At 45.1% G+C, this 13,677-nt stretch overlaps 1 protein-coding gene across 2 annotated transcripts in view; it reads left to right on the forward strand.

Moving 5' to 3' along the window:
• The first annotated feature begins 6 nt into the window (after positions 1 to 6).
• Positions 7 to 13,677, forward strand: part of MNAT1 (MNAT1, CDK activating kinase assembly factor) — a 152,639-nt gene continuing 138,968 nt past the window's right edge. For both annotated transcript variants that reach the window (XR_003093931.1, XM_006023067.2), the window contains exon 1: positions 7 to 99. Coding sequence is in view for 1 of the 2 variants with exons in the window: in XM_006023067.2 (XP_006023129.1) it covers positions 11 to 99 (89 nt within the window). In the remaining variant the exon portion in view is untranslated. The remainder of the gene's footprint in view (positions 100 to 13,677) is intronic.

The raw sequence follows: 13,677 nt of genomic DNA on the forward strand, positions 1-13,677 counted from the left end.
CGGCGGCGGCATGGACGACCAGGGCTGCCCGCGCTGCAAGACCACCAAATACCGCAACCCGTCCCTCAAGCTCATGGTCAATGTCTGCGGGCACACGCTGTGAGTGCGGCGCTGCCCCCGAGCGCGGGGTGGGCCCAGGGGCAGGGCAGGGGCTTCCCTCCTGCGTGCTGCCATCGCTTAGTGTCAGCGTCTCTGTGGGGGGACGGGGACATTTAGTGCCAGGGTGGTTGCTGGTGAATCATTTTATGCCAGGGTGTTGGGTTGAGGGTGGACATTTAGTGCCAGGGTGTTTGTTGGGGGGGGACATTTTGTGCCAGGGTGTTTACTGGCGAATCATTTTGTGCCAGGGTGGTTGCTGGGGCATCACTTTGTGCCAGGGTGTTGGGTTGGGGGTGGACATTTTGTGCCAGGGTGGTTGCTGTTGAATCATTATTGCCAGGGTGTTTGCTGGGGAGGGGCATTTAGTGCCAGGGTGTTTGTTGCGGGGGGCATTTGGTGCCAGGGTGTTTGCTGAGGGGGGGACATTTTGTGCCAGGGTGTTTGCTGGGGAGGGGTATTTTGTGCCAGGGTGTTTGCTGGGGAGGGGTATTTTGTGCCAGGGTGTTTGCTGGGCGAACATTTTGTGCCAGGGTGTTTGCTGGGGAGGGGTATTTTGTGCCAGGGTGTTTGCTGGGGCATCACTTTGTGCCAGGGTGTTGGGTTGGGGGTGGACATTTTGTGCTAGGGTGGTTGCTGGTGAATCATTTTGTGCCAGGGTGTTTGCTTGGGGGGGAGGGTTTGGGGGGCATTTCTTGTGCACGGGGTGGTGTTTTGGGCCATCCTGCATGGGACTGGGAAAGGCTGAAAGAGTTTGGGTTGCAGGGGCTTGACTAGCCTTCTGATGCCTGAAGAGCGATGACACAGAGGATGGAGACAGGTTTTTCTCCGTGACTGGAGGAGACGGGGCGAGGAGCGATGGACCCAAGTTGCAGCAGGGGAAGTTGAGGTTGGAAAGCAGGGGGTGTTCCTGACTCTGAGGGTGGTCAGGCGTTGGCGCAGGCTGCCAAGAGAAGCCGTGCAATTGCTGTGCTTGGAAGATTTCAAGAGCAGGATCCCATCCAGAGCCGCTTCCTGATGAGCTTGGGAAAAAGAAAGTTTAGAAAAAAAAAAAGCATTTCCTATTCTTTACAGCATCAGTCAGGTTTGGTTTTGTCCCCCCTCCCCCTCCTGAGGCTTTTTATGTGGCAGTTTGATTGTTTTAAAGAAGCTGCAACTAACTTAAAGCTTCATCACATGCGTTGCCCTGAAAAAGGAAAACATGCTGTGTTGGCAGAAGTTTGGCTGGGAAATTAAAATATAAATGAATGAAAATCCTGTTCTGGACTTGTGCAGAATGAGATGCCGCAGCAAACACCCTGACACAGCTGTAATGCACTTGGTTATTGCTTGCAGATCTCAGATGTGGTATTTTTTTCTATACTGCTTCTGTAAAAGCACGAATGAGTGTGGAATGCATTAATTTTTTTGCATTCAGTGATGTTAGATGCACATATGTAGCTTTTTAAAACAATGCATCAGTTTATTTTCTTCAGTGAAAAAGAACAAGTGACCAGTCTCTGCCTATAAGGATTTGTACAGATATAAACAGTATAGGCTTCATTCGGCAATGCTGGGGAACACTTACCCAACCAAATAAATGCCATGCTGTTAACACGAGGTAAAGGTCACAGAACTGGTCTCTCTGTAATCACCATGGCAAATCTTTAACTAAATATGATATTCCTCCCTATAGCAGAGTATATGTATACACCACTGCACACCTCCAATAAAGGCCCAGGTAAATGCTTGAGCTTTGAAGGGTACCTCAGACCAGTTTGCGCGTACCTGTACGACCATATCTAGAGACTGTTAGTGGGAATGCATCTGTTGACCTCAGCTGTCCTGAAAGCTCTCAGAATAAGATAGGCAGACAAGGTCCTTTGAGTAAATCTGATATCTTTTATTAGACCAACTCAAATAGTTGGAAAAAAATGTGCATTCCCAGGTAGTTGAAACCCAAACCAAGTAAAACTCCTATTTATAACTGCTGTCAAAGAATGCCAAAATCCCTGTTGCAACAATTCTCAGATCATGTTTGGATGAAAGGTGATGAACTGGGGAGTCTCAAGTGTCCTTGGATAATCATGGTATCAAGAGAGCGTGCTAGATTTGGGCAGTGGGAAGTGGGCCTAGATCCACAAACCTTAGGTACTGAACGCCCATGGATTTCAATGGGGCTTAGGTACCAAAGTCTTTGAGGTTCTGGGCCATAGCAATTTCTGCTTTTGGAAAGTGGTGTTTTTGCTTCTGTCTGTAGCCTCTCTGGGTTTAGGATATTGCTGCTCTGCTCCTTGCTTTGATTAGGATTTATTTTTTTCCAGAAGAATGCTAGCTATAGGCACTGAAGTTGTGGTGAAGCTGTAGGAGGAAGGGAGGTCTGCTTTTTACTTTCACTTGCTGCTGATCCACCAAACAGCTGGAGGGGAAAAGAGACACAGACCTCATCTACAGCAAGTTTTGGAAGGTGCATACTAGTTAACAGATCAGCAGCCTAGTGCAGACAAAGGTGGTATGCCCAGAATACACATGCCTTCCATATCTTATAGCTATGGAAGGAAAGCTCCCTTTCTATAGGACATGGGCAGGGAGCACGGAGCAGAAAGCAGAGGGTAGCAGCTTCGGTGATCATGCACCCCCTGCTTAAAGCCTTCAAGGCTGTACAGGTTCCTTGTCACTTCCAGAACAAGCCAGCACATTTTAGTTTGACACTTCTCTGTAACACTTCCCTGCTTTAAAACATACAAGCCAAGGAGTAAAGTGAAAGTCACTGTGGATTTCTGATATCTGAACTTTCCTGGCTTTTGTTGTGATTGTGGACTTCTTATGTTAACAGTATACACAGCTGGCTTTTTTTCTTTCTTAGTGTCCAGTCATTTACTGTTGCTCTTCTATTATCAAGTCTATGTTATAATCCTCTTTTGAAGGGTTAATAATTTAGTACGGGGTGGCCAACCCATGGCACATGTGCCACAAATGGGATAGGCAGCCTCTGAGTGTGGTATGTGGCAGATCAGGAAGGCTACGGGTATCACAGGTAAGGCAGGGAGCAGAAAGAAGAGCAACAGGTCAGGCAGGGAGCACCGGGCATGGAGCAGAAGGCAGAGCAGCAGATTGGGCTTAATTTGAGGCATACCTGTCAAAAAGATTGCCCCCCACTGATTTAGTAGTTTCAAATGCTATCCAAGTAAAACTTGGTCTAGAAGTTGGAGGGCCAGGTGTCAGCTTTGACACTGAGGCTGCTGATCTGATCATGAGGGTAAAGGAGAAAGGAAGTAATTAAACACAATTTATAGTAACACAGTTAAGGAAGTTCTGAATTAAGCTTGTCTACTGCTCTTTGACCCTCTTGCGCAAAGTCATTACATCCTGCATGGCTCTATCAGCAGGACTGATAATAGTTCAAATGTCCTGGTCCTTATGCTGTAATTCACTGTGCATGGGTGGGTCTCTGCACTCGGCTCCTTTGAAGTCTGTGGGTGCTCATGGATTGGGACCCAGGTGGGAAGTACACGGGGCTGAGATATAAGATAAGGGTCAGTCACGTGAGTGTGGGGGAGTCAAGGGGCCTTTACCAAAGTACCCTGCAGGTCAGTCTTCCACTGCAACTTTCTTTGGTGGATCCTAGCCAACCTTTAATGTCATGGGAATGTTTTATTTCCCTTAGTTACGGCTGCTTGACCAGTATCACCAAAAGTGCGATTCAGTGGGGAACTGTATGTATGTTTAGCATTACAGTAAGGTTGAAATAGCCCTTTCCCTTCTAAATCTCTCCTCTCGTGGTATGAGAGAACAAATTGGCAGTTAAAAGCTGCTGTAAGGTAAGACTTAACATGGAAACGCTTAGTCTTATCTAAGCAATTAAAGTCTTTTAAATTTATGTTTAAAAATACGTATAAAAAAAAGGGTGGCCATCTTTTGATTAACAAATGAAATGGCTGGCCTAAAGGGCCTTTGTTTTTTAGGGGGAGACTCGAGCAAGGCTAGAATGGGTGGTTTGAAGTTCTGCACGGTATTAGCTTCTAAGGCTGCTGATGGCTCTGCTTTTCTTTAAATGTTTAGTCTCCGGACTTGCCTTCCAAAGCCCTTGCACGCACGTGACTATTCCTGGTTGCTCGGATGGTTCTTCATGTGGTTTCGAAATGTGCAGAGACTGGATGTGTGCTGGCCAGTGGTGTTTTCATTCACCTAGCTTCATTCGAGACCGTGACTGGTTTGTTTTTTTTTTTTACTTGGCCTGCTTGGATTTCATTGCTTGCACTGAGTTTTAGTAGGCAGGTTTAAAGTACCCTACTGCTTTACTTACATAAAAAGGAAAGGAAATGCATCCACCAAAAAGTGTATTAAAAGAACATTAAGATTGTTACCGCAAACAGGATTGGGGAAGGAAATTTACTGTTGGCTGTAAAATGTACCATATGGCCCCGGACAATCAGGCACGAAAGCTGTGTATAGAAAAGGTAATTAATAGCAGGGCTGGTCCAGTCATCCAGCCCCATCACCCCCTGTGTGCAGACCTCCTTTATTTCTTGATTGGAAGGGAAACTGGTTCATACAGGCCCTTCTCTGAAAAGCCAGGCTTCTTGTGACCCCTAGCTCCAAAGAGAGTGGATGCGGAGGTGCCCAGCGTTGAAAAGACCTCTCTGAAGTGCAAGGTCTGTTGTACCAACCTTCTGCTGTGCCAACCAGGCTTCTGCCCCATGTTTAATGGGAGGGGGCACCCTTGGGAGAAAGGGCCACAGGCCTAGAGGAACACTCTTCCAGCAGACTAGCAACTTGGTTTCCTGGCTAACAGATCTTATAGGGCACCTTGTGAACTTGTTCTGGTGCTATCAATTTTCCAGTCTTCCCCAGGAGACTCCTTGCAGCATGGCTGGGATCTTTATTAGAGGCTTAAATTATTTTTCCTTTTTTTTTTTTTTTGCCCTGGGGGAAGCGGGTTAATTTTTCTCTCTCCCTCTGTTGATATGGCTCTGAAATGGAGACGGCGGCATAACAAGTCATTTATACTTTTCAAGACCTCACTTCTCCTCACTTGGGGAGGCATCTGCTCATAAAGGTCTCCCGTGGGGACTCTGTAGTCTCCCTTGCACCCTGTTATATTTACTTCCCAGGATTCATTAGGGGGTAAGTGCATCCAATGAGGCTTCTCTAATTGCTGTCCTAATAGGCTCAAAACTGATGGAGCAGAGGGTTATTATTATTATTTTATTTTTTTAAGTGAAAAGGGTTTGTGCCATTCTGCAAGGGCCAGATCCACCACTGCTGGTTTCAATGCCGTAGGTAAGTGGTTCTTGACTTTGGCAGGCTCAAGGAATCCCTCAGAAAATAGCAGCTCTTGGCTTTCACTTGTGTTTTTATTGTGGAAAAGAGCTCAGAAAGCCCACAGCAGGTCAGGATGATTTTGACACTGTAGTTTCCTGTTAAATCCTGGGTTTATCTTGTGAATCACATGTAGCTGTTTGCACACCTAGTTGTGCTAATGCTGTAGTATCCCCCGTAAACTGTTACTGCCTCCTATCCGGAAATCTTTTTTTTTTCAGGATTTATCCCAGGACAGTGGACGTGGACATCTGTCCGGCTGCATTTTGTCTAGGGATAAAATGGTTTATCCTGGGATAAAGGCAATGTCTGTTTGTAGGCATCGTGTCCTTGTGATTGTGGTATGTATGAGGGTTTGAGAGGACAGATTTTAGGACTCTTTGCATAAATGGTTGCTTGCAAATGCAGGGGACTGAACACAGTGGCCTGAGAGGCCCCTTCAGCCCTGTGTTCCTCCCTCATGTTGGGCATGCATCATTGCCAGATGCTCCTGAAAAATCAGCCCAGGACTCTTGTTTCATACCCACCATGGAGTCAGTGTAATAATTCTGCGTATGTGGGAGACAGAAGAAAATATAGGTCTTTCAAGAGAGATTTGTTTGCTCCAGAGTGCCTATAAGAGTTAAAAACAAAGTTAGTTAATAAAGAAAAAAATCTCTCAACCTATGCAGAAGGAAATTTTAGAATTCAAAGAATTTATACTGTGCCTTCAGAGTGTTTTTAATTCTGTGTTTGTCTGCGTTTCTTATCTCGGTGCGTGTGTTACTGGTAGTCTGGTGGTGGTGGTATTGCATGTGGGACTTCGGGAGGATTGGACAGGTAAAGTTTGAAGAAATCGAGTTCAGCTCTTTCACAGTTGAATGACAGCCTCTTGGGAGGCTGTCTTTCTTAAGCAGGGGTGGGCAATTATTTTGGCTGGAGAACCGCTTAACGAGTTTTGGTCAGCTGTCGAGGGCTGCAAGGGTAGCTCCGCCCCTTGATGGATGCCCTACCCCTTGGTCGCCCTCTTGGGACTAGAAGTCCCACCTCTAACCCCTGACCTTTGCCACCGGAAGTCCCTCCCTTTGCCCTGGGCGTGCTCCTTTTGGGAGGGAGGGTGCTGCCATCTTGAAACTGGAAAAAAAACCCCAAATCCTATTCCAAAAAATAAAAATAAGTAAATATTTTAAATTTTATTTAAAAATATTTTTGTCCTGGTTTATGTGTGTTTGCATAACGTATCTAGAGGCAATTGCATAATAGCTCAGAATATAGTCCTACTCTTGTATACTGTGTGTGGGGCATGTGGGGTTGGGGAGTGGGGGGGTGTAGGGAGAGTGGGGAGGTGGGTGTGGGGTATGTGGTTGGATTGGGGGCTGTGGGAGGGTGTGGGGTTGTGTGTGGGAGGGTATGGGTGTGTTTGGGGGAAGGGCCGGGGGTGTGTGGAGGGGCAGGTCCTCAGAGTCCCTGAAGTGTGCCAGTCCCTAGAGCTGAGTGTAGTGGCAGTGAGACAGGCCAGCCCACCTGGCCCCATAGCATTCAGCTGCCTGTGCTCCCACCCTAGTCCCCGCGGGGCTGCAGGTGGTGGCAGCGTGCAGGGCCAGCCCCACTGAGCACTGTGTGATGAAGCCGGCGGTATAGGTCATGGGGCTCGGCAGGGAGAGGGGCGGAGGCCACCCAGCTTCTTCGTGCGGAGCTCCCTGCTGTTTCCCATCACCTGTGGGTAGCAGTGAGTGGGGCCAGGGCTCCAGCTCCATTGCGCGGGGCTCTTCCCAGAGGTGCACAGCTCAGGTGGACTGCATGCGAGCCTTGCACGATGGACCTACCTACCACACTTCCACCCCCCAACACCACTGCCACTTCCCTGCCGCCACTGCTGGTCTTCCCCCGCTGCTTCCCTACTTTTGCCTCCCATGTGCCCACCTACCATTGCTGCCGCCGTTTTCTACCCACCGCCACTTCCCATCCCTGCACTGCTCCAGCTTCAGCCTGCCCTGGCCAGCACCATGTGGTTCCCAGCATGGAGGCTGTGTATTGGTAGGCAAGGAGAATGGGACTGGGATGAGGGGCTCAGGGTAGGCAGGGTGAAGGACGTAAGACTGGAATTGATGGGAGGGGGAAGAAAGGGTCAGACTTGGAGGAAATGCTGTTACCAGCAGTGTACTACTCCTCCTTCCACAGCTGGGATGGACTTAGGGTGCCTGCACACGAGTGTGGAGACGGCTCCGATGTGCTGTAATTACAGCGTGTCAGAGCAGATTCGATTAATTGAGTCTGATGGAGTGTGCTAATTAGTGTGCTCCAGCCAGCCTCTGTCTCGTGCATCAGCGTCCTTGCGCTTTAAAATAGCGGCAGGGGTGCTTTAACTAAAGCTTGTTTGAGCTTGAGATAAAACATCCCGACTGCCATTTTGAAGCGCAGGGACACTGCTGCATGAGAAACTCTGGGTACTTTAATTAGAACAGCTCTTGGAGCCGCTCTAGTTAAAGTGCCCCCCATCCCTGCAGCACATGTAACAACACCCTTGCAGTCTTGAGCCTGTGCAGTGGAAGTGCTGCATGGTGTTGATCAAGTTACTTCAACTAAGTTAGTGGCTACTTGTGGGAGGGTTCATTCTTGGAGTACCTAATCTGAGACCCTTGGTGTAACAGCTTTCATAAATGCAACTGAGGTCAATGGGAGAAACACTTTGAAGTTAGGAAACTCTGTATAATACAAAGTACACCAACATCCTGCGCACCCTCCCTTCGGTTGGGTACTCAGAAATCCTTCTTGCTATAGCTCTTAATCTCCGTCTTCAAGAAACGGTATAGGGGGAGCGATTAATATTTGGGAGACGCCTAGATACTGAAGTAACAAAGCATAGAAAAGCTGCTGATGAATTAATAACGGTGTATTCTCCGCAGGGTTGGAATAATGCACTAGAAATGAGGCAAGGGGCCCACATCGAACAACCAAGAAAAAATGATACCACATATGTGCTCCTTAGTGGAGCAACAGCCATCCTATCCACTGAGTCCTGTGGAGGGGAAAAAGAGTTTACATAATTAAAGATTTGATCCTTATGTATTCACACAAATGAGCTGAACTCGGGTTGCTCAGGCCACCTGAATTATATAACACTTCCTATCTCAGGAACATTTCACGTAGTTGCTTTTAACACCAGTCTCTGTGCGCACCTTACCTGTGTAAGGAGGAGGTAATTATTTGACAGGATTTTAATTGCAGTAGGGTCCTGTTTAAATGGGAAGTCCTGTGTTCTCTGTAACAGGTCTGTTTGCTTTTTTTGGTTTCTTGATTTAAAAAAAAAGCAGTTCTACTTTGATTATCTTGGCTAGAAAACTTCACGCTCTGATTATAGTTTTTCTTTTGGTGCTGTAGAAGCTGACTCCATTGCGGGTGTTCACTGTAAGTGTGTACTTGTGTTTCCTTTTTCATTTCATTTTGTATTTTTCCATTATGTTGTATTTGTTACTTTGGTCAATTCAAAGCCCGCTGAGTTGATTGTTAACAGAGTCTGCAGTTTCTGCAAGGGAACAACTTCGAAGATCGGTTGTAACTTTGTAGTAATCCCTTGTTATTTTGCGTACTTGACATTTCATATTATAGTCCATTATAAAGGGCAAACACATTTTGAAAAGAATAGCTTTTAGACATAATGGACCACTGTTGTTCCTGCTGTGAGCTCCAGTTGGTCCAATAAGTTTGTTAAAATCCAGATGCCTTTATAAAAGAAGAGTGGGGAAAAAATGCCAAATTGATTGGAAAAATAGAGTTCTAACCCCCAACGCCCCACACATAGAGAGCCTGCTATATCATTGAAAATTTAATGAGGCTTTCATCAATATGGTGCAGTGCCTCTGCATTCTCTGAAATATATTCATATTTAATGAGCCTTCATTCTAATTTCAGGTAACAGGAACAACTGGATATTACCATCATTCTGATTTATTTGCAAACAGTATTTCCCATTGTCATGTGAAACGTGAAATTCTTAAACCGTTTGAATCTGAAGTCTTGTTTCCTCCTCGTTGAGATGCATAACTCATCTAGTGCTTAACAATTTAGTCATCAAGCAGCTGGTGCTTCTGAGGCTAAACATTTTTAACTAATGTTATCTGGCCTTAGAAATTTCTAAAAATCAGCCTTGGAGATTTTCTTGGGAAACCAGCACCTATGTTTTTAAAGCAGTGAGATATTTTGCTTGAGTAAGGATCAGAAAATTTGGCCCTAAATTATTTGAATGTCAAAGATCTGACCCATTATAATAAATACACTGAAGTATTACTGTTTTACTTATGGTGTAGGGTTTTTTTAAAGTTATTTGTTAGATAATGATTGCAACATACTATGTGGGGAGGTTGGGGGAAGGAAGGAAACATTAGCGCTGAAGAAATTTAAATAAACTTATATTATAGTTGATTACAGGCAATAGAAAAGATCTAGAGACTGAAAATATCCTGTTGAAAATGAAGGAAACTCTGAGTAAAGAGATCTGTCTGGTTTTGACTAATATTGTAGCTCCGGGCATGCATCTCATTTAGAAAGCTAAAAAAAAATGCATTGGGACTGATTTTGCTTGGGAGCCTTGAGATTTGTCATGATGTTGTAAAAGTAGAGATTTTTGTTTAGTACATTTTTTGGATTAAAAACATTTGAAGGTACCACCTTTTTGTGGTAATGATTTTTTATTTTATTTTAATTAAAATACAATAGTTTGGCCATGTGAAAATATATCATTATTTTATCTGCATTATTTAGTTTATGATCCTCTTATTGTTTCTCATAATCATAATTGGCATGTGTCCATTAATATTTAATTTGTGTTTTAGAGGTTAATTGCAAAGAGAGGCCTATATAATGTGATGCATTGAATGGAGGCACATAAAATTTAATAACCAGAAACATTCTCCAGCACACCTACAGCCTGTGTAACTATCCACGGGTCACTTTGGGAGACGGTGTCTGGTTTTGTCTTCTCAGAGGTACGTATCTGTGTTGTCCCTCCATTTGGAGTAGATTTAAAACAAAATAAAAACTCTTTTTGTACATGAATTTCAGTTCTAAGAGGGATGTGAATTTCCAGGGCATGTGCTACCTTGAAGGTAATTTGAGAGTTAAAACTATTTTCTTGCCACTGAGTTTGCTCCATGTAATTGTACCCGCAAAGTCAGTCGAACAGTTTTTCATACTTTTTTACATTGCATGTCCTTCAAAGGTTTTCACTAAGACACATAAGAGGCTGTATACGGTAGCTGTGCAGAGCAGTGAACTGAATCCATGTGTTCATGGGGTGTTGCATGTTGTTTTTCTGCTCCTGAGGCTTTCCTAGATGATTACCGAGGTTTTGAAGTAGTGCTCACTCCCTGTTCCTCACTCCCTGTTCCTTTAAGTAAGAGCACTGTTGCGGGGCATGGGTTGCAACTCTATAAAGAGAAACCCTCCGTCGGACCATTGCCAGTGCCAGCTTCTTTAACGCTGTCCCACTAACGTGCCTAAGCTTGTCGTGAAGGCAGCAGGGTGAGTGTCTGGGCTGTAACTGGAGGAGTAACAGCACAGAACTTGTAGCCTCGGGGGATGTGGGGCCTGATTTGATCCTTACGTCACCGTTGTGATGTTCTGGCCTTTGGAGGCTGGCGTTACGGGCTTGTTCCTAGCTGCTGTCGGATGCAGCAATACCCTGAATCCGTGCAGTGCAGCCCTGCTCCTGACGAGCTACCCCCATCCTCTGGCACGGAGGACTGCCTTTAGGAGTTTTCCTCGGGATGGAGCCAGAACGCCTCCCCCACCCAAGGGCCCCTTTGCTCTGGCCTTTTTGCCTTACACAAAGGGTCTGGAATAGGCATCCAGCATCTCTAGTGATGAGCAGGGTAATTCAGTTTGTGGCCAGTCAGTACTCCATAGCAATGGCCAGTATATACCAAATATGCATTACTGAGAGTTAGTTAGGCAGAGGCAGGGAAGGGTGACACCTTAGATTATCTGGTTCAGAGAGGGATTAGTTTTTGTAGGCAACAGCCTACATCTGCTCAAGTGCACTGTTGCCTATGAAAACTTATACCTCCCTGAACCAGTTAGTCTCCAAGGTGCCAAATAAGCATTAGTAATGCTTTAGCTTCTCTTATTCCTTGGAGCCTCAGAACAGCCAAGACTCCCTATGCCTGATGAAGGGCGATTGCGCCCGAAAGCTTGCAAAAAACTTTTTTCCAACTACTCAGTTGGTCTAATAAAAGATATCGCATCTCAAAGACCCTCACCTGCCATTAGTAGTGGACACTCTCACACGGTGTGAAATGCACTTACTTGAGCCTTCTGCCCTTCTTGAGATAGCGGGTTTAAAAAAATAGGTATCCCTGTTTTTTTTTTCTTGTTTCCCAAACTGTTTTTTGGGAGCATAGAGTGGAACAAATGAATGAATTGTGCATGGAGGGAGAGTATTGTTTTCACAAAGGCTCAGGTCTCAGTTCTGCAAACAACCAGAATAACTTCTTTGGGGAGTCTGCCCCAGAGAGGTCAAGGGGATGCTCTGTGTGAACGTTTGCAGGATCAGACCCTTTTTTTTTAAAAACGCACATGGGTTGTTGTAATGATGTTTCTGTCCAAGTCGCTTAGTAGAGCTGAGCAGTTTATTTAGGCCAGGCTACTAACTGCAGGCTTGTGGGGGTGTATTCTCCCAGTGTGGTTGCTTTTCTCTTTATATTTGGCTTGGCTTACAGCATGAGGTTGAAGATGGTTTAGATGGGGGAGGGCCTTTTTTTTTTTCCTCAAGATGTCATCAGTGCCAAGCTCCTAATTAACCGGCTTTCATCTCCTACTGAGTGACGTCAGACCATCTGACCTGGCAATGTTGTACTTGCTGAAAAAGTTGATGCAGGGCTTTCTTTCAGGACATCCTTCTGTCGGTCTCCCGCGCACAAGGAGGGGATGGTTTGCTTTGGCAGGGTTGGAGGGACTTCTTTCCAATTGACTCGGCAGCTGAAGTAAACATCATTTATTTGCACTTCTTAATTGGGGTTCTTTTACTTTTTGCGGTGGAAGTCGATTCAGAATATGAAAGCTTGCTTAAAAATTTTTGCCAACTATTTAAGTTGGTCTAATAAAAAGATATCAGATTCGCCTAAAGAACCTTGTTTGTCTTCCGAATATGAACACTTCCAAGGCAATTTGAATATTTTACCTGTAATCGCTTAGGGGTAAATGTTTTCAGATATAATTAATACATGAAACTACATTAAACTGAAGGCACTTCTTCCAAGGTTAAAACAACGCCAGTTGTATGATTAAGTTCTATCATCTTGATTTTCAAAGCTCTGCTATAGTGGAGGTGTTAACTTATGTGCACGCACACAACCTCCCCCCAGCTTCAGGAATCTCCTAATAACGGAAAGTGTTAAGCAACTCTAAATATAGAAGTTGCTGCTGGCTCTTCCTTTAACATGGACTCTTCTGGTCTAAGTATCTGACATGCTGGAACATGGAATTGAAACTATAAATCGTATTTAAAAATTGTGCTGCAGGGGTTTTCCTTGTTTTGTGAAGAGCTCTTTCAAAAGAGTCTCTTTTGGAGAAGTTTTTGCCCTTCTGATGTGATAGTGAGAACACAAACGACTGATTTTTTTTTTTTTTTTTGCACCGGGTGCTGTTCCAGACAACTAATCCATCTCTCACCACTTATCCCAATTAGCAATGAAGTGACCCTACAGTTTTGGCCATGGAGGAAAGAGGGATTCAAATGGACTATAGATAAGAATAGAAGAGATTAAAGGCAAGTATGTGAGGAGGTCTCCTGAGACACTTTCACAATCATGCTCATTCTTGCATCGGCTATTTATTTGCCTAAGCACTCACGGGCTGAGTCACGCACACTGATATTGCAGGTTGCCAGGTGTCATGATTTGTGTTAGTATAAATTCATGTCCTGTGCTGATTCCACCTGTATGCTGGGTCATAATCAAATGTCTGTGATCCTTACCTCTGCTAGAAGTGGGTTCCTAGTATAGCAGTGATACGTACAACTTGACTGTCCAATGTCCAGCACAGCTTTTTGAGGATTTCATATTTTGTGGTACAGGCCATTTGGATTTGGTTTCCTTGCATCACTAACACCCTAGGAAGGATTATGCCTCAGGCCACGATGCACATTCAGGTTCAAACAGTGAAATGGCACCAATGGAAACTGAGTCGCGTGTATGTAGTAGACTTCAGGAGCCAATGGCCTGCATCTCGGAGTGCCCCGTTGCAGAAACTGCTATTGTGCTTGTAGCATTGCACATTCAGACTGATGGTCTTCGAGTGTAGGGA

This window comes from Alligator sinensis, unplaced genomic scaffold (assembly GCF_000455745.1).
Source record: "Alligator sinensis unplaced genomic scaffold, ASM45574v1 scaffold50_1, whole genome shotgun sequence".
NCBI lineage: Eukaryota > Metazoa > Chordata > Crocodylia > Alligatoridae > Alligator > Alligator sinensis.